The sequence below is a fragment of the Gobius niger genome, assembly GCF_951799975.1.
Source record: "Gobius niger genome assembly, chromosome: 8".
NCBI classification, from domain to species: Eukaryota; Metazoa; Chordata; class Actinopteri; order Gobiiformes; family Gobiidae; genus Gobius; species Gobius niger.
Window position 1 is genome coordinate 8,361,023 of NC_136859.1, and position 21,735 is coordinate 8,382,757.

General features: G+C 41.1%; 1 protein-coding gene across 6 annotated transcripts in view; it reads right to left on the bottom strand.

Moving 5' to 3' along the window:
* The window catches only part of grik2 (glutamate receptor, ionotropic, kainate 2), a 410,021-nt gene that overhangs the window by 226,519 nt on the left and 161,767 nt on the right, over positions 1 to 21,735 (bottom strand). For all 6 annotated transcript variants that reach the window (XM_079561307.1, XM_079561303.1, XM_079561302.1 and 3 more), the window contains one exon: positions 6,347 to 6,528. In XM_079561307.1, the coding sequence (XP_079417433.1) occupies positions 6,347 to 6,528 (182 nt within the window). The remainder of the gene's footprint in view (positions 1 to 6,346; positions 6,529 to 21,735) is intronic.

The following is a 21,735-nucleotide window of genomic DNA, read 5'->3' on the forward strand; positions in this document are numbered from 1 at the left end:
GGCTATAAACAGTTGTAGCTGGTCACATGACAATTCGGGTCCGAAGAGCCGTCATGCACAAGCTTCATATAGAAGGTGCAGTTACACGTATGACCTGAGGTGGCAGTCGTGAGTATAAAATGGCTAACTTGCATCTAGCCCCTTTAAGGTACACTTTAGTGATTCACTCTCTGCATTTGACCCATCCTTCAATGCCGCTGGCGGACCAGCAGGAGCGCCCGGGGACCCCAGAGCCAGGTTAATGGTCAGAAACATCGGGCTTGAAGATCAACCTATTGTACATGTTTAGGGAAACCAAAGAAACCTACGCAGACACAGAGAGAACATGCAAATTCCACACAGAAAGGCCTTCTAGCTGTGAGGCATGCAGTGTTAATTTAGTCGACTAAAGTATTTAGTCTTAATTTTAGTCAAAGTGTTATTTTTGACGACTAAAATTGGACTAAAACTATGACTAAAATGTCCAGATATTTTAGTCGACTAAAATCATACAAACTTCTATTGACCGACTGAAAGAGCCTCAGATCATGTAAATTCACAGCCAAAGGATCAGCTCTGAGCTTTGTTCATGTGGAGCAGCTCCATGAAGCAGAGGAACAAGATTAAATATGATTACAATGAATATTATCAATGCAAAGTCGACTAAATTCAACTAAGACTAAAACTAAATTAAAATATGTTGTCAAAATTAACACTGGAGGCATGAGCGCTGCCTCTGCACCCCCGTCAATTACTTTCATTTACTTACCACAAACCTCCAATTTTGCCTATTTCACAAAAATCATGTACATGAGGTGCTATAGGCTTTATGAAATCTAAACACTTCCATCTCTGACATGTTAGAGATCGGCAAAAGCATATTCATAGATTAATTATCAATGCACTGAACATAGAATACAGTATAATTTACTGTTCAGACTATCACTGCGGCCCATGTGCATTAGACACACACGCAGGCTTATATTGCAGTCCCTTTGGCTCTGTACAGTGCGGAGTGTGCACAGGTGACCTTTGTTTGTCCCAAAATAAACAGGTTTAGGAGGGGAGCAGTGGATGGAGCGAGGGAGGGGGCAAAGGAGACCGGGGAGGGAAGGGGAGGGGTGTGTGTATTTTCAGACTGTAATTATTTATATAATGGTCCAGGTCTGGCACAGTGCAGCTCACAGTTCGCACTTTACTGGGACAAACCTATTAGCACAGAAAACCAGGCTGCTCAGACAGCTCCATGAGATCATTTTGGAGAGGGGAAAGTCCAGTTCATTGGTGCTTTTCCAGACAGTGGAAACGTCCCTCTCTCTAATAGGGGCTGAGGCCAGTGTTCCTGCAACAACTGTGCGGAAATTGCACTTTTGCAAATCGTAAACACGGCAATTCAGGGTCTTATGTTTAAAATCCAAGTTAATATAGACCTGCTCTGAAATGCATGGATTCTTGTCTTTATTTATATAGCACTTTCCCTCCTACATTAGGCACTCAAAGCTCTTCACATCAAGGAACCAGTCACTCATTCACACTCTCATTCATGCACCAGTGTACGCAGACACTGGGGGCAAAGGTGGGTGAAGTGTCTTGCCCAAGGACACAACGAGTCCATTATAACACAACCATCTGAGCGACTGGAATTAAGAGAAATTGTTTTCTCTTAAAGATGACAATGTTCAAAAACATAAACCTTGTAATGTTGTGTCTACTTATACTATTATACTGTTCACAAACATGTGCCAGTTGAAAGGACTTTAAAATAAAAGATTAATCTGGCAGGTTTGGAGATGTTATCCATATTACTTAACAGTGTAATCTATTTGATTTTGGCTGTGAATCAGCAGCATATCCGTCTGCTCTTAAACATATTTATCATGTGCAATGTGCATATTGAACTGAATCCTGATACTACATGATTCCTAAGAATTATAATTATTTTTTTATTAGAGTAGGGCTGCACAATATGATGGAAAAAATGTGAAAAATGTCTTGAATTATGAAAACAAAACTTTAATGGACCATTTCAACACAGTGGGTTCCATTAAATGTAAACCAAAATCTGCAGTTTGTTTTTCCATCAATTTGTGTTCAAATAAAACTGAAAAATGTACTCGATCAGAACCAATACAAAAAAAAGTGGAACTAAAAATAAAATTGCTTAAAGGGATATTTTTGACATAGGGCCTCATTTATCCAGAGTGTTGTTTCTGGAGATTTTATTATTATTATTAATCATGCAGCCCTTATGTTTGAAGAGTTTAGTGGTGCTAGGCTAGTGCTAGGCTAGTGCATGTCTATGGTAACTAGTAGCCTGCATTAAAAACAGTCTGACCCAAGCACAGTGCACCTGAGGCAAATCACTTATAACACCAAACTACTGATATTAATGTCTGTTTTTTTTTTTTTTTTAAATAATACATTTAAAAAATGGCTGTATTTTTTTAGCAGCATCCACTTCCTGGTTGTAAGTTACGTAGCGGCGGAGTGATCTGCTAGGTTACCGGATCTACAGTAGTCGGCCGGCATTACTACACAAGGAATTCAAAAAGGAGCTTTCTACAAATCAGATATGGCAACCTTTGGAGGACTTCTCCATGATTTTGAAGAGGTTTTTAATGCAGGCTACTAGCTACCATAGACATGCACTAGCCTAGCATTAGCCTAGCACCACTAAACTCTTCAAATATAAGGACAAAAAAATCTCCAGAAACCAACAACACTCTGGATAACTAGGAAATGTTTTGTGTAGCGCCTTTCACAGACATGGTCACGCGCACACATCATTCATCCTCGCCTATTGTACATGTTTTTAGTGGTCGGGGAAACCGGAGTACCCAGAGGAAACCTACGCAGACAGGGGGAGAACATGCAAACTCCACACAGAAAGGCCCCGTGCAGTGCATTGTGCACTTTCCTAGTCTGTGGTGTCCCTGTCTGTTGCTGCCCAGTTTCATGCAGATTCTCGCACTCAGACGGAGCGGCTGTGATTGGCTCCATTAGAGGGGCTTCTCCCGGACATTATTAACGATTGGAGTCTATGACCTTCCAATGCAATCTCCCGCTCCGACAGTGATTAAACAGTGAGGAGCCCGCGCTGGCCCCAATGATTCATGTTGTCTTTAATATTTGATCAGTCCACAGAGAAAGGCCCAATATGAAGATGGGTTAATAGTCTTACTTATTACAGACACATTTTAATACGTCGTGACATTGGGATGAGTGGAAAAGTACAAGTGTAGAGGGAGTCGAGTGTTAGGGGAGACGATGTGATGGAATTAATGTTTGAAAGGCTAAAAAAGTCATTTCCATCTAAATATTTTTGTTGGAATATTGTCCCACACACTAAACCACTGAAATAATCTACCCGAGCACACTACACTTGTCAGTTATAATATTTATTTATGAAGAATGGGAGGTCCACAGTACATGACTGAATTTAGCACAATTATAACCAGCTTCCAGCACAGATAGCGTTAAAGTTCAAGAATTCCTGTGCGTATTTATAATGTACTTTTCTCAAAAGGAAATTAAAAGTCTCGACACGAAGCGCCACAAAGAAGACACATTTCCAGTGGATTTAATAAGAAAAGGATGTGGACAGACATCAGCCCTGTGACGCCGGGGAGGAGTTGCTGCGTTGTCCAAACACAGTGAGTGCCTCTAAAGTCTGTTTGAGGTTGAAAAGTGTTCGGAAAAAAAAGTTGTTCATGTGAACTTTTGGTGATATACAGTAATGTTGTGCTTTTTGCCATGGCCTGCGTGAGGTTATTTGTGCCGCTGTTATGATAGTGAAACTTTTAGGTCAGTAAATCCACCCTCGATTTTCCTATGCCTCCGAAATCGGTCTTAAAATTGAAAAATGCTTCCTTTGGTCGTGTCTTTCTGGCGGCCACATTACACGATTTGAACGCGAGTCCAGGCGTGAACTCTCCACACTGAGACACAATTCTCCGCAACTGTCTTCAACTCGTCGTGACTCTTGCTCATGGCCAATGAGAATCACAGCAAAATCGGGCAAAACAATTGTGTGAGTGCGCAGCTTTAAGCCTGGGGGACCATTGCTGAAATTTTCGCATTGGATTTGGGGACCAATCACAGAACGAGGAGGGACAGCAAGACAATGACGCACTCTTCGACATACAAAAAAAAAGGTTTATTTATGTATCTAACATGGCAGCAGCAGACGCGCCGTCATCTTTCAATGAAGCGTTAGACCGTGTTCTAAATAGTTTAGCTCGAAAGTTTACAGCAGGTATGTCATCGGATACAATATGATTGGCTATGGCCGCTGCAGATGCACATGATAGACATTCAGCCCAATAAACGACTATGGACAAATGTAAACCACACCTCTCCTACGACAAAATCAATTGGTGGTCCCCAGACTAAATATCACTTGTGATTTTAGTTTGGGCCCAGGCTACTCAGCTTTACCCTCAGCGACAAGAAGGCATTCTGTAAAAGTCAGAACCACATGACAAAGGTCCTGCTTCCAAAGACTGAATGAAGACGTCTCAGTGGTAAAACAAAGACTGAGGAAGAAGTTTTTAGCACCTGCACAGTCTCCACACTCCACACTCTCCATCTGCCCTGACTCTCATCAAATTAAATCACATTGCTATAACTATTCGAATTCATATGGCTCTAAAAATACATCAGCCTTATCATGAACAGTGTGATATGACCCAGACTTAATGTTTGCATAACTTTTAAGTATCTGTTTACTATGACCTCGTGTCTTACACAAGGGCAAAGCCACAGTATGCAGTCAGTACTAATCTGGACCATTTCATTTCAATTTCAATTTCAAATTGCAATTCAAAAGTGAAGCAAAACGTAGCCACAAAATACCTAATTACCAAAAACAGAAGTTACAACTCCACTTGGCTTTTTAACCCATATATCTTCCTCCAAATGTCTTTCTAACCTTCCCTGTCTCCTTGCCCAGCCCTCTCTCCGTGCATCCAGGAACCGCTCTCTCACCACCGCCCGTCTTTGGGCACCGGCGAGGACGAAAACCGCCTCCGGACCGGCTCTACTCTGACCTCACACGTTCATAAATCACGGCTAATGCGCCTAATGCTGTCGGATGCTAACGATATGAAGCATGTTTGTATATTCGTGGCGTCGTGGGGGGAGAAAGTCTGGCTAATGGAATAGATTTTGTTGACAGCTCCTCCGGGCGAGGGGAGGCAGGTTCTAACTGGCTCATCCGCTAAATCTCTTCTCTAAACAAGCGTGGCGTTTGTGGAGAAGCGTGACCAGATCAAGCTAAATTAACTCTTCGGGGATTAGCAGGCAAGGTCTTAGAAAGAGACTGACTGACACAAACGAGACTGGGGTGGCCAGGGACATAACTGTTGCTTTTGATGTAACGCATCAAGATGACCTTTGGCATTTTGTGAGGATAAAATAACCATAATCATTATTATGGCTGTTTCTCAATTTTATAATATGCCTACATTTCGTATTTAATGCACAATTATGTGTAAGAATCTATGAGCACATTATGAGCTTTTTGACGCAGCAGTTGGATCAAAAGATTCCAATCTTTCATTTGTATATGTCAGGGTTTCAAGAGTTGCAATTAAAAAATGAACCACTATTCAATGAAATAAAAACAGAATTGTCAATTATCTGTTTGATGCCATGATATGCTGTACCTAACTATATTTAGTACAATGTAATGTGCTCTGTAACAATGTGCAATAACTTGTACCTATGGGTTTAATACACAATGAAAGATGTGCATTTGTAGTTTGTAGGTACATAATGTAATAACTCTAACCCTATAACCTGAAGCCCTAACCCTAAGGGTCTTGTGTCCTATTACATTATGTACCTACAAAGTACAAGTACAAGTTATTCCATTGTGTATCTAGCCCATAGGTACAAGTTATTACAGATTGTTACAGAGTACATTGTACTACATGTAGTTAAGTACAATGTATCAAGATAAAATAAAGAGTACATAGAGTAAATATGTGAAAAATAAAATTGTGTATGTAAAGTATACTGTATTCCTCGGATGGAGGGAAGGAGTTGGAACAAGGGTTATGAACTCGAAATGATCAACTCAATCGTTAAAGGTTAAAAAGGACACAAAAAATATCTGGTGTCACCAGAGACCTTTTAGGAATGGCACCAATTCTGAATTTGTTGGTGCGACTAACAGGCTCTTGGCTCTCTTATAAACTCCACCTAAGTTCCCTAATCACTCGAGTGTCATTGAAGCATGTGTAGCTCTCTGTCATTATTTCACATAAGCAGTAGTAGACCCCTGTACTACATAAGCACCAGTTCTCGAGTTTGGAGGTCACAGCATGACTCAACACAAAAAGCTTGAAACCCGCTGAACTGTTACCTGTTTGAGAATGCCGGCCGCCATCTCGTGCCCGCAGTCGAAGATGATGTGGAACTCCTTGCCTCTCTTCATCTCCTTGAGCAGTGGTTTGGCGTCTTTGGTGTCTGCCGGGAGCTGCCGGATCTTCAGCCGAATGTTGTACCGCGACGGGGCCTTTATGAGCTCCTGCAATCGGATCAGCCCTGCGGACGAGAACAGACAAACATCCCATCAGAGAAGAGGAATTTGGGCTCTGTTTTTTCAGAGCCCATGTATACATGCCTTTCGGTCATGTGACTTTTGTTGTTATGGTGGCCATTTTGAATACCGAAGTAGAATTATACAGTACTGCAACATGTAACAATATCTCTACTCAGGATGAAAATGAAAAACAACTGATCAACAGTGGCCTTTTTATGTACTCGTAATTATTACTCAAGAAGAAAACAGTAAATACACGGCCCCAGAGAAGAAACCAGTAAGCCAGTTTTTAAGCTGCTCGAGATGCTAGCGGTTAGCATTTAGCTTTGACAGCTCAGCTTTGACCTCTCCAAGAGAAAGCCCTGAACCACACCCCAAACATATAGCCTTGGATACAACATGTGACAGAGGTCAGAGCTGAGCTGTTACTGTAGTATTTCCTCAATGTTCATAGAGCCACACATGTGTTTATCATGTTGAAGCCGATGACAGTTGCTAACCAGTAGCATGCTAGCGTCTTGAGCAGCTTAAACAGTGACTCTGTTGACATGACAAACTGTAAAAATCACAGAGAAAGGTTTTCTGTTGTTGCCTCTTTGATGTGTTAATTTAGTCTTCAGAGTGAAGCAGATCTTTAGTAAATCCTGCTGTAACTCGACAGACAGAGCTGCTACGTCTGTGCCACATTTGCTGGTTATATCACATAAACTGGGGCCTTTTTTAAACTTATCTTCTTGAGCAATGATTACGAGTACATAAAAGTGTCACTGTCAATCAGTTGTCTATCATTATCATCCTGAGTGGAGATAGTGTTACATGTTGTAGTACTGCATAATGCTACTTCAGTATTCAAAATGGCCACCAAAACTATGTGTGATGTCACTGGAAACGCATGTATAGACGTAAAGGAGCTGTGTATCCACTCAGTAAACTGTTCACTTCACACATTCGCCTCTGTGCGTCTCCTGTTGTTTGAAATACCTCGGCACAGAACGCGAAATAAACTGAGCAAGGCAAGAGTCAATTACACTGAACCAAGAAACAAACGAAGAATCAAGACAAGTTACTAAATTCTGCCTTTGAAAAAATAACATTTCGAGTTAATTTCCTGCTCTTTTGTGGGCGCTGCGAGTTTGGGGGAGGAGGGGGGGGGATCATAATGGAAGAGAAATGGGTTTCATTAAGGGCGAGTGACAACGCAGATAAATCCCCCCAAGCTTCCCCCTTCTCCCTCTAATTACAACGCGCTCGTGGAATGAAGCAGCAGCAGTTGTTACCTCACAATTACTGCCAAATCACGTCGAACCATAAGTGTGGATTTCATTTCGGGCCGCCTTTGTCCTCCCAAAACAGACTGACACTTTTTAGGATGGTTTTTAAAAGATTGAGAAAATGGCTGGCTGACTTTACCCGAGCTTAAGTGCATAAATACGGAGTATAACTATCCTTTTCATGGATACTTTACATTTTACAATTTTACATGATACTGTATCCACCACTACCGTTATTTTTGGCAAGCCGTCCAGCCATCAGCACCCTTTGCCCTGTGTGGGCGATCGACTTCTTTTATGCAGCGCTAACCACTGATCGTTAAAACAAGCGCTTTTACCAAATCCGTTCCGCTAATCCGGGGGCGGCTAACAGGTCAGAGACAAAGAGCTGAACATTTTTAACCTGGATCCAGCGACGAGCCACAAAATGCACCGACCGATCGCCAGCTCCCGATGTGGCCAAGCAATCACATTATATTTGACCATAATGAACTGCACTTCAAATAATGTTCAATGGTTGCTATAAAGAGGGTCCTGATTTATTATGAAATGGGGACTGTATCAAAATAGCATCAAGGTGGGTATTTTTTAAACCAAGTGCAATTTCTTGATTCTGTTGTTGATGGAAGCCATTTTCCATGTCGTAATATGTACGTTTCTGTGAATATTAGGTCAATCTTCATCAACTAAAGGCTGATCTGAAAGCAAAGAAGCTGGACCAGGCTAAGATCTGGATTGTTTTGGACTTAACGTGACTTAAACTCTACCTTAGTAAGTTTCTGTTTGTTTTTGAGTTTGTGTACTTGCTGAATGGGTTGTTTTGGGGTTTATTTCCCCTGCTAGTATAAGCCAACAACCCAGATCTTTATAATGTCAGAGAGGTATTTTGAAGAGAAAGTAGAAAACGAAAGTAAATTTGAGCCATCCCTGGGTAATCCATATGTCGTTTTGTACAGCCCAATATCACTGCCCTATAGTCGCTCTAACGCGGCAACGAAAAACTCAAAAACCCGGTGGGAGAAAAGAGAAACCCCAGGGAGAACCACAGAAGGAAAGATCCACTCTCATGGACAAACCCAGGGCAGATGGGAGTCCCTTTCCAGACAGGGCTGAAGACTGTGTTGAAGAACGTCCAGTCCTTGTTGGAGCTTCAGTTCAGTTTGTTTACAATGAATGCACTGGGAAAAAGAGAAAGCTCGATCTATTGACACAGTTTGACACAGAAAATGCCATTTAATCACAGAATGGATTTGGATGAGGAAGTAACCTGTTCAAACCTAAAGTTCTGCTGCCTGGAGACGTCCCCACCCCAATTTTATTTTGTACATGGTGTGGCTTTAAGTTATACTTTGTTAATATCCATAGAGAAATTTGTGTCTGCATTTGATCCATCCTCAATGCCCTGTAGGAGCAGTGAGCAGCCAGCGTGGGCCAGCGCTCAGGGACCCATCTCCAGCTGTGGAACCAGGCTAATGGTCAGAAACACCTGTCTGGAGGATTTAACCTATTGCAACCTATGTTTTTTTTTTGGTGGTAGGGGAAACCGGAGTACATGAAACCTACACAGACACAGAGAGAACATGCAAAGGCCCGTCCAGGTGGGAATCAAACCCAGGAGCTTCTTGCAGTGAGGTAACCGCTGCACCACAGTTTTCATTCATGGTGTTGAATCGTATTGCAAAGGCTGCTATTGTATATTGAACTACGAACATTAACATCATAAAAGATAGTGCTACTATTCAAAGAGGCCAATTGTGATTACACCGCTTTTAGTTCCGCGTGTCTTATCCACTCATTTTCCTCTATCATTGTCCCATTAGATCACAATGGCTCTAAACTGCCTCTGAACCTCACGAATCTGCTCCCACCTCCACAAAGGCACTCGTCGATATCTCACATTGTGTCGAGCCCCTCTCTCAATCACAGACACGGCCTCCGCCATTGATCCCTTTTCTCTGTTCCCTTCTCAACACAAAATAAAAAAATAAAAAAGGAAAATCGACCGACAAAGCCTAAGCGTCTTAATTTTGACAGATAAGCTACAACGGTTTGATTGAATAAAATTCCCTCCCCTCAGAAACCGATCAATCGCTTCAATCATGTCACAGAAAGATTATGGAAATGCCAGTGATCGCCTCAGAGATTGTGCAAATATAGATGACTAAGGACATGAGCCTCATTGGTCTGAAATTGAGCTTGAATTACTGATCATTTATGGTATCCGGTACATTTAGTCAGACCATTTAACGGAAAATAGCCTTGATATTTTGAAGACTAAAAGACTTAATATGTCCTCGGGAAGGAATCACACTTCTTGCCTGATTAAATGAGCAACAGATTTGCTAATGGAAAAGTGTGTAAAAGCGCTTATGCAAAATAAATGATTAATTTCTCGAATCATAGGAGACATAAGAGACTGTGAATGTTGATGGAAGATTGTTATGAGGAGCAAGCTTTCTCAGAACCATTCCACTTTCTGGGTGACGTGCGAAAAGATTTGGAGGTTCTTGTTTTCCAAAGGTGGGGTTCTGAAAGGTCATGTTCACATGTTCAATCCAGGTGCAGTTCCCGGGGAAATAAAATCTGCTTTATTTGGGCAGATGATGAATGCCAAACCAAAAATCGTAAGAAACAAATAAAAATACCCGTAAATCACTGTTTTAAGTGGCGCAGGTGGCCTTCAAACATATGTGCATCTAAGAGGAGTGTGTTATCATATAATCAGACCTTGATGTATGGCTAACATTGTATCAACAAAGATTAAACACATGACCAATGTGCCTTTAGGTGTGCCAGAAACATACCACCATCTAATACATTTCCAGTGTGAAGGCCACCAAGCATCTGAGGAGCCCGCTACATAAAACACATATAGTTTGAAATAGTCCTGAACCTTAGACAAAAGGTGTGGGCCCATTAGTCTGACGTCTCATTAGTCCGAAAATATCCCATTGAGTAGGGGTTGAAAAGATCAAATTAGGTTTAGGCAAGAGTCCACTGACCTTAAAGGAACTGGACACCGTTTTTTTCATACTAAGATATGTTCTTTCCTGAGCTTAGATGAGTTGATACGTCTCTCCAACTTCACCCCCGTTTGGAGCTATAGGAATATGCTGGGAGAGGCCGAATGCTAACAACATCTTTGGTCGTTGTGACTGAGCGCACGCAAAAAGACCAGACAGGTACACATCAACTCGTCAAAGCTCAGGGAAGAACATATCTCAGTCTGTAAAAACAGTGGCCTGTTCCTTTAAGGTTAGGGCAATGGTTGTATATGACTCTCTAATCCACAACACGACTGGGTTAGAGATGTCGGACTAATGGCACCTCTGCTCAATGGTAAATTTTCAGAAAAATGAGACTTCGGACGAATGTGTTGTCGGAGCAATGGAACGGCACCAGACAAAACACGTTTGATGCAAGGCTAGTCGTTAATACAAAACGACGCAATAGAGGACGACAAGATATACAGTACATGGGATCAAAGTGCTGGCAACACGGATGGAATAAGGTTGCTTACAAACTATGTTCAATTTAATTGCATTTTGCATTGTGGTTTGTTCGAAAAGGGCAAAACAATAGAACAATGCACAGTTCATGATTACCACGGGAAAGTTCAATGCCACTGGAGCAGCCTGTTGGGGCAGTGGGAGAGCGACACAACTCTTGCTGAAGTATAAGCTAACTTTCTCTCTCTCTTTGTCTCTCCTGATACCTGTCGTCTACAGGTGTTTGTTCTCCAGCATTGGTTTGTTTGCATCAGAGAAGTGTGTTGCTACAAGGTCTCTCCCTACTGGGTTTCATTAAATCATCCCTCCTTTCCAAAGTGATGATGTTGTCCCCCCGGGTGTTGACCTGTCCCATAATGAGGATGATGTTGCGAGGTTTTGACCTGTGAGCTGCCGGTACAGTCCATTTAACCACACACAGAGAGAGAGAGAGAGATGGGGAAAACAAGAGTGTTGAAGACATCAAACTCATGACGTAACCAGCATTTCTAGCCAACAGCACACCGGCAAATCCATGATGGCGTGATGATCGTAGAACTGCTCAGAAAGGGTCCGGCAATGGTTTTGGGGCTTTGAAAGTGCAAAGGAAGCTTCTGGGCTCTATCTATTACAATAACAGAATCTACATCCAGATTGCTTTTGCTGTAGAAGAAGAAACGACCAAAGTATAAAGCGCCCCAGGTATGTTCTTGACGAGCGGACGACGTGGTTAAGAGCTCATACGGTACACGTCCATTTTGAATAACTGGAAGTTTGGTCTTTCGCTGCTGTTTGGTGTTGACGGTGACGATGAAGTAATGAAAGCCGCTTTTGCGCAGAGCGTTGACAAAGTGTGAAGAAACGCGTCCAAACCAGATGTCACCGTGAGGAGGCCTAATGAACAAGGCTGTCTCTCAAATCAGATCTCACAGCTGTTCCGCGTGGTGCCATCGACTGAGCTATCAAACATGATATCCATTAGAAACGTCATTTGCATTTACGTAATACAGTAAAAAGACTCCAAAGTAAAGTTTTCTCCTAAACATCGGCGATCAATCAATGGGAGCTTTGCAAACACTATTTTTTTTTTTTTCTTCACGGTTTGAAATGCCTAGTTATTTGACATCCAATTAAAACCCCGCAAACCAATATTCTCAGATATGGATGTAATGGGACCCGCGGAAGAACTATCAAAACATTTTCAAAAACACTATCTTTTTAAATGTCAGCGGGAAATTGCATGCCACATTGACTGTTGGGTTAATTTCTAAAGCGTTCAACAGCCTTGGTTCAAAGTGTGGACAGACGCAAGTGAAATAAATGTAACACTGTAACAGTTGATTTTTCTTTTGCCGTGATTACCTGCTACATTACGATCAATGACAGGTGAAGTGAATGACACAGGCTCGATGTCCTTGCTCCTGTTAGTCTGAGAGTTTGAGAGCAAGTCAACATTTAGTTTAGGGTTTGACTGAGACTGATTGTGTTGTGTAGACTAGGGCCCAACACCTTTTTTCCACAAGATTTAGATACTTTTAGATACCATAATACATTTTGTGTCATTATAGTGCTCCTTTAGGATCCAGCAGACATCAAGCACCTTTTTTTTTAATGATTATTCCCATATCCGTAGGACTTTTTCCCCCTTGGTAACTGGTTTAAATGTTGCTTTGAAAAATCCAGACTCACCAGGGATTGAGTCTGGTTAGTGTCGGCATCAGGAAAATGTTTTTAGTGGTACGGGAAACCGCAGTACCCGGTGGAAACCTACGCAGACACGGGGAGAACATGCAAACTCCTCACAGAAAGGCCCCGTCCAGGTGGAAATCGAACCCGGGACCTTCTTGCTGTGAAGCACAAGCGCCAACCGCTCTGCTACCGGGCTGCCTAGAGCTGCAACAGGTGAATGTCTCCACTGTGAGATCAATAAAGTCTTGTGTTATCTGTTGATTGGATTGGACAAAAACTCTCAGGTCTCCTGCACGCCATCTGTGCAAATAAACAAATCTGACTATTATGATTAGGGTCCGACCAATATTACCGATGTATAGGCTGATATTTTAAGTCATTTAATTTGATGTTTGTTTGTTTTTTGAATCTCTCAAGTAGCCTATAATTAAACATTTAGTATTATAGTAAAGGTTTAAATCATTAAAATATATTTAATAGAGGTCGACCGATGTGGGTTTTTCTGAGGCCAATGCAGATATTTTGGGGATATCATGATTGGCTGATGCCGCTATGCACCACTGATATTTTTGGCTATTTAAAAAAAAAAAATGTCTATAACGCTGCACGTGATGCTTCTAAACGTGCCAGAGTTGAACGATGACAGCAGGGGGCGCTGTATATTTATGTTTAGTAGGTACTTCTCAGGGAGCTTGTTTGAAAGACAAAAAAAGGTAAGTCTCTATCTCTTATGGTTCCAAAATTATACGCAAAAGTAGAGTACGTAAAACAGGTGAACAAACTGCTGTGTGGAGTTTGCATGTTCTCCACGTTTCCCCTACCACTAAAAACATGTACAATAGACTCCCCTCGGGGGCCAGGACTCCCCTGAAAAAGAAGTTTGTAATCTCAGTGGGACTATCCTGGTTAAATAAAAGTCAATATAAAAAAAAAAATATTAAAAAAAGCCCAGACTGTGCCCTTTCCAATGCCAAAATGGAAAGTCTCTAGCACTTTTGGTTCCGGAGATATCGGCCAATAAAAGACAGATATCGGCTATCGAAAATACCCAAATATCGGCCGGACAATATATTGGCCCTAGTTATATACCTTTTAATCAGAGCTAGTGCTTTTGTCACGATAAAGTAAGCGTTTTTTAAAAGAAAAAGAATTTAAAAAGGAAGCACATGTTTCCAAGTTTGTGCAAAAGCTGTTTAAAAGTGTTTGGCCTCTAACGTTTCTTTAACTTTAACCTGGTTTTAACAAGACAAATACCAGCCCCAGCCCTTAAAGTCATTTGCTTTATTTTGATTCATTTTCTGTCTGGGAGCAGCTCTTTAGCACAAAGTCCTGCAGTGAGATTCACACTTGGGTGGCTCAAAAGAATGTTTTTTTTTTGTGGAAAAGCCCACCTCCAATATGTGGATCCGTGTTCCTTATGGGGTAGAGATACAGATGTTTTGAAGGATGTTTAGGGGTCGCTTATACCCTAAAAGCATCCACATGGTGAGGTTGACTTTTCCATAAAGATCAACACTATTTTGAGTCACCCTAATCCACACTGACTGTAAAGTAGTGACAATCAACCTTTTTCCTCCTTCGCTTGAAATGTATTTTCTTTGGCTATTTGAAGAGTCCAGCGCTTTGATACCACTGATACAGCAGGACCATTGGTATATTCTTTCTCTCTCAGGGGAGCGTTTAACTCACAGTGGGATAAATACAACAGTTTGGTGTCCGGTGACTGTGGAACAAAAGTGCGAGAGGCTACAATGTGATATTTGAGAACAACAACAAAAAAATCAGCTCTTTAAGTAATTTTTTGTTTGCGCTAAAAAAGCCCATTCGCTTGGGGCCCGTACTCGCACGGACATGATGGATTCTCGATGACAACGGCCTTCATGTGATTTCCTTAAAATAATATGCGCAAACTTGGGCCGCCGTTCAGGTATTAATCACGTTGGACTCATTCTGTGGCGGAGGAACAAAGCACATACAACTATATATACATACCGAAGACGCACAGGGCAGCTTTAATTGTGCGGAAAAAAATGAAGCGTTGCCTCCGTCAGCAAGCTCATTTTCACCCCCTGATTTAGAGCCGCGCCGACTGTCTCGCGTTTAATAACAAGAATCTTCCCGACCATTGCCGCTGGCCTACATGTAGCTTTATTTATAGCTGTGTGGAGAAGCGGTATGCATGTCCCGAGCAGCTATTAAAAACGCCATGACCGCCGCGGAGCTTTTAATCTTTTTTCCCCGGCGCCACGTTCGGTGCGTTTAAGTGAACATAAATACCGGGGCGACGCGTTCAGGGTCGCGTTAACCTTGACCCGTGCAGCCGGCGGCTCACTGAGTCATGGGGGCCCCCGTCGGACGGCATGGCGTGGCAGGCGGAAGGAAATGGCTTCGGAGTATAAAGGCTGTTGGTGATTTTTTGGAAAGGATTAGGAGGAAAATGGCCGCAAAAATGACAAGGATTTATGGGGTCAGGATATTGTGAATAAGAGAAATCATGTCCAGTTTTAATGTGAGGAAAATTGCATTCAGTTTAGCGCTGTGTAGACGTCGCAATATTCGAAAACAACAGGCCAAGGTTCAGCAACACTATCTGCCTAATATTATTATTATTATTATTATTAATAATTTATTATTCCATCAGTGGATTTCTTCTTCCCTGATGGCACGGACATATTCCAAAATGACAACGCCAGGATTCATCGGGCCCACATTGTGAGAGAGTGGGCTATCGCTTTAGATTAAAGTGTGCTCAGTATTAACAAGCATTAGAAATCATTTTAGGATAAGGGTTATGGTCAGGGTTTGGTTAAGGGTTGGCTATGAATAAGCATAATATTAATGGCCTATTAGTATGTTAACAGATAAAAGTATCATAAGCAGTGTGTTAATACTTTACAAGCGTATTATTAATGCTTATTAATACTTAACGAACACACCTTAAAGGGGCTAGATGCAAGTTAGCCATTTTATACTCACTACTGCCACCTCAGGTCATACATGTAACTGCACCTTCTATATTCAGCTCGTGCATGACGCCAATTCGGACCCGAATTAGCACCTTTTTGAGTGACAGTGCAGGATTTTAGAGGCAGTTGTGGTGAACAGGTCTGGGCTCATGCTACACCTTAGGACATTGTTGGAACATGTATAGTGTATCTCTGTATAGTCCCTTTAAAATAAACCGTTACCAAGAGTAGATCAGGGAGTGTGAGGCATCATTCATTTCTCTGCTCAGTGGTCACACTCTCCCATCATCAATATGAGATCTTGGTGAAAAATGTATGCAATATTCGATTTTTTTTGACATTGCAGACGTTTAATGACTTTTGCCTTTAAAGCGATCGTCTGTAAGTTTGCAAAGTGAGGAGAAATAGAGTGAAATTTGAAAGTAATTTCCTCCCTTCTTGGACCAGAAAGCCTGTCTTAGTTTGCAAAATAAGGAGAGCAGGAACAGAATATTCAAAAGTAAATTATCAAGATCCTCCCCCTCCCTCCCGATTGGACATGCCAAGCTGGTTCACAGGAACAGCTCGTCTCATTGGTCAACACGGGAGGATGCTAGACTCTGATTAGCTGCAGATATCCAGGAAGTGCAACCTGTGAAAACTTTACAAAATAATAATATATGTATATTGGTTCTCACTTTGCATCAAAAAGCAAAAGCAGGTGGTCGATTTTGCACATATGATAAAAATTGTAAAACATTTAGACTTCCAGACTATCACTATAAAGCAACAATACTTAAAGAGGATCAAAACAAAGCTAAAATGGACAGAAATTAGGAAAATCATGACAACTTTTGCACAAACCAATGTCACCATGCTCTTTTGATTTTGGCTGCAGTAAAAAAAATCCTTCAGTCTTCATATTTACTACTCAAATAACCTTTTAGAAAATCATTCTTTATTCCAGATTCACATCACAGTGTGGGTATGAAGAAAAACCCGCAAGGCCCACTCTCCCCGAAGTGTATTTATCAGACAGAGCGATGTGTTTGACTCTTGGGAGGCTCCAGACGGCACTAATAAACGCTTAGAGCCATCAAATATTCATGTGCAGCTAAATATGGCCGTCCTGAGTCTGGGCCCATTATACAGCGTCAATACTGATCAGCACCTCTCCATCCTGCTACTCCTCGGCTGCATCTATGTCAGCGTGACTTCCTCATGGTTATGTTGGCTTGGATCATTTACACGGACAAGTTTACAAATCTATTTTGTGTGTAGTGCAGTTTTCTCACACTGTGTTAACGTTAACCTTGTTGTTTTTCATTTATAAATTCAAAGTTCAATGGCGTCAATATTTAAATGCACAAATATGAAATTATTGATAAAATGATGCAATATCAATATCACAAGAAGCACAACTATATCACAAAATCGATTTCTCCGTCTAACGCATGGTCATTTAAAGGGACACTGCATAACATTTTATATTACCAGCAATCCAAAACATAAGCCTAATTCGCTTGATTATTTTCTAGGCATTTTTCAACAACAATAAAAATATCAAAAAGAAATGTCTGTATTCATTCTATTTATTGTTTGAAATGTTACACGGTGTGACTTTAAAAAAAGTTATGTTTTGAATAATTAGGTCATTTTTAGCCTTGTTTTAGTCTTGTTGTGGCACAATTTAATGAAAATGAATTTAATGTAATGAATTTAATGTGTTGAAAGTTTAGTAACATGTCACTTTCATTATGTTACAATATTCAAGACTGTTATATCGAATATCCGTAAATCGCTGAGCAACATTTAGCATTTAATAGTGGCTTACACTTGTATTGTGCTTTACAACCCTGTGTTACCAAGTTTCTCAAAGTGCCACACACTAATTCACGCCATACTCGGTGGTGGCCACAGCCGCCCTGAGGTAGACTGACAGAAGCAAGGCATCACATTTAGTCAACAATCTTTTTCCTACAAAGCAACAAGCCTTTTTAACACTCATTAACACTAATGGAAATCATGTCATGCACAAACTATAGTACATTAACACAGTGTTTATTATCAAAGCAAACCTGTATGAACTAAATGACTGTGATGCAAAAGGTGTAAACGGTGAGTGATAGTTTCCTGTTTTTTTTTTTGATAGTTTCCTTTTTTTTTTTTTTTGCTGTGAGTGAAATAATAGTGTGTTTATTATTCTATACATTTTATGAACTTTTGTAAACAACTTCAACCTGGCCAGGGATATTATGACATCTATTCTTTTTAGACCAGGGGTGTCCAAACTTTTTCCATGGGGGGCCAAATATTGACGTGCAAATGGGGTAATGGGCCCCAGATTGGTGATCAGTGCTGCTTAAAACCTTAAAGGGACGAGATGCAAGTTGGTCATTTTATGCTCACTACTGCCCCCTCAGTTCATACGTGTAACTGCACCTTCTATATTAAGCTCGCGCATGACGGTACTTCAGACCCGAAGTAACAACTTTTTGAGTGAGTGCAGGATTTTAGAGGCAGTTGTGGTAGATCTGGGCTCATTCTACACATTGCTGAAACATGTAGGGGGAGGAAAATACTTTAATTTGAACATTTTTAAACTCTTTATACAGTAGTCCCAGCTCTATCTCAAAATAAGATGTTTGTGGTTGAGGTTAGAATTGTGTAGAATTCTTAAACTTCAAACAAAAAGGATCCTCCCATGTGTACCGATTCATAGCCAGCCTCTACTGAGGGCCGCGTTTGGCCCCCGGGCTGCTCTTTGGTCACCCCTGTTTTAGACTAATGTCTTTTACGCAGTGTCCCATCGACCCTGCACCAACCACTCACACAGGCAAATACACTCACCACCATGCCACCCAAGTAAATCATGTGATTTGTTTGCAAAATAACAAATATTCAATATTTCAATATCAGACATTGGACATTTTTCTCATACTGTGCTGCCCAAGTCCAGGATGTGAAGATCCAAAAAGCAGATTTTGCACATCTCCAAAATCAATGACAAAATATCTGCTATAAATAAGAAACATATTTTGAAGCAACTCATATTAACTAGTCCTGATAAGCACAAAAATGTAAACTCAACATTTCCCGTGTTGACCAACTTTAGATATTAATTTTTACAGGGCACCAGGTCCGTCTAAAACCACCGGTGCGGGGAGTATTCGAGAGCTGCTGTGCCCGGTCAGAAGTGTCATCAAAAAGCTTTTATGTGCGCTCACTAACTAAGCGTGAAGCGGACGAGATGTTTTTGGCCGCCGCGCGGATCATGCCACATCGAGTGCTCATCTGAGGCTGGACCAAAGTCAGACGGTACAAACAAACATCCACACTCTCTGTGTGCGGGAGAGACGATGGTGCAGAGGGAAATGGAGCGGCTGCAGCAGAGGAGGCATTTTAGAGGGGGCTCAATGATCTGGATGGCTGGTGCTAAAGGCAGATTCTAGGTATATAGGTATATTATTAATGTAGCGCGCACTAAACATGAACCGATTAGAACATTGAGAAAAGTTTCTGAATGAAACAATGAAATATGTTGTGTACAATTGATAACAAGTAAGAAAAAGATTGATATTAGAGCACAAAATAACATTAGCATTAGCACAGCATTAGCCAACCAAAAGAAAAATAATTCTAATATTTGATTTTCGAGTCTCATTTTTGTGTTTGTGTGAGAGTAGCATAACACATCATCATTGTGTTGTCAACAAAGCAGCTAAAAAAAGATTTGTCTCTGCTAGATAAATGTAGAACTCGCCCTCTGACCACAATACTGCCACGTGGTTGGTCCAAACCTCCAGTGGATTTGAGGCGAACGTATCAGTTTGAGACAAGGTGGATTTTTGTGAGATTGAAAATTCATATTGCGACAAGAAAGAAAAAGACAGTTTATCTAAAAAAAAAAAAAGAAAAAAATGTCAATGTCAATACCACAATTGATATTTCTGAAACTCAACAGAGAGTTACTGAACATACTTATCTATCAGACCCATTAGCCAAAAATGCTGTACCTACTGCTATAAAAGTAATATTTACAAAAATTGCTACATCCAGGTTTAGCGGAAAGAAATACTAATGGTGTAGCAGCTGCGCTAACCCCGGAAGTAGCGACTTTAGTAAATAATACTGTTTTAGCAGTAGGTGCAGCATTTTGGCTAATGAGTATGAGAAATAAGTAGGTTCAGTAACTCTCTGACTTTCAGAAATATTGATTGTTGTAAGAGTTTTTTATGTTTTTTTCTTGCATATTTGCCGGTCTGTTAGGACCCGGAAGCAGAAGTTGTGACGTCACACTTAAAGCAGTACTAAGTAACTCTTGCCCTTAGAGGCCAGAAGCGCGACTGCAGGTGTCGTAGCAAGTTGCGTTTTTTTTATTTATTAATTGTCTTGGAGAGTAAATACTACGCTGACAGAAAAGACAAAGGGAGAGAGGGATATTGTGCATCCAATTACACAATGGAAATTATTTTTTTCACTCAAACTTGGCTGTAAATACTGTTTAAAGTGACGCTAGCCCGCAGTTAGCTTTGCCCGTTAGCATGCTAGCTTCTTCTTCGTGATTCGTGAGTATTAGTGTGTATTGGTTGCTCCGGTCCGGTGGCAGTCAAGTTGCAATTGTGGTTTTCTGGCCAGAAACACCAGGGGAGATGAAAGACCCTCCAATCATCCCATAAACACTTGTATTACCCCCACAGGGACTACGGAAAGGATGTATTAAGGTAAACACGTTACTTAGTACTGCTTTAACAAATGTATACTATTTTCAGCAGGTAGTGAGGCTTACCTAGAGAACATTTCTTACAAAATGTTATCTACTGAAAAGGATACAAACAATACTCTATTCCAATAAAATGCAGTTTTTAATCATGTTTTTTTTTTACTTTGCTTGCATAGGCAAAGGCAATGGAATCACGAAGAAGGTAACAGGATAACGGGCAAAGCAAACGTCACTTTAAACAGTATTTACAGCCAAGTTTGAGTGAAAAAAATTGATCTCCATTGTGTAATTGGATGTACAATATCCCTCTCTCCCTTTGTCTTTTCTATCAGCATAGTGTTTACTCTCATGGACAATTAATGAGTAAAAAACGCGACATGCTACAACACTTGCAGTGGCGCTTATGGCCTCGAGGGGCATGAGTTACTTCTGCTTTAAATCCAAAATGACGTGGTGGGTCTTCATAATGTGATGGCGGATCCTGACGCCACAGCAGATACGAACCACTGTCTTACCCAATACCTACATCTCAACCACACACTAAGGTAAATGTATTCAGGTTATCATTTAAATATACTTATTATACGGCTCTTCACAACGTAAGTAGAACGCTCCGTTGATTTGAATGGGATTTCCCAACGTTCTACCGGTCATTATTTTCTGATAAAGGACCTCTGAAAAAAATAATGACCGCTGCCCATGGCAACGGAGTTTGTGCTTTCATATCACTCCGCGCGTACGTAGTAGCGACACTATCTCTGTCCCCGTCACCGAGAGAGAAGTTGGGGAATTGCTCGTGAAGTTAGCGTGAGTCTGACTTTCAATTTACCCAAAGATTCACCACCATTCCTCCAACTGCGCCTTCAACTAAGTAGCTAGGCTAGCTGCTAGCCTTGCTGCTTCTAGCCTAGCCAAACGCTGCAGCGCAACGCGCAAACTTTTGGGAACTATTTGTCGCGGAAGTCATTAAATAAACCTTTCGGCCTTCATAAAAGCGTACGAAGTTTATGTTGTGTGTGTTCAGTTGGCAAATGGCCGTATAATAAGCGGGATAATGTATAGAACGCTGGTCATTATCGGAAAAATAAGTACC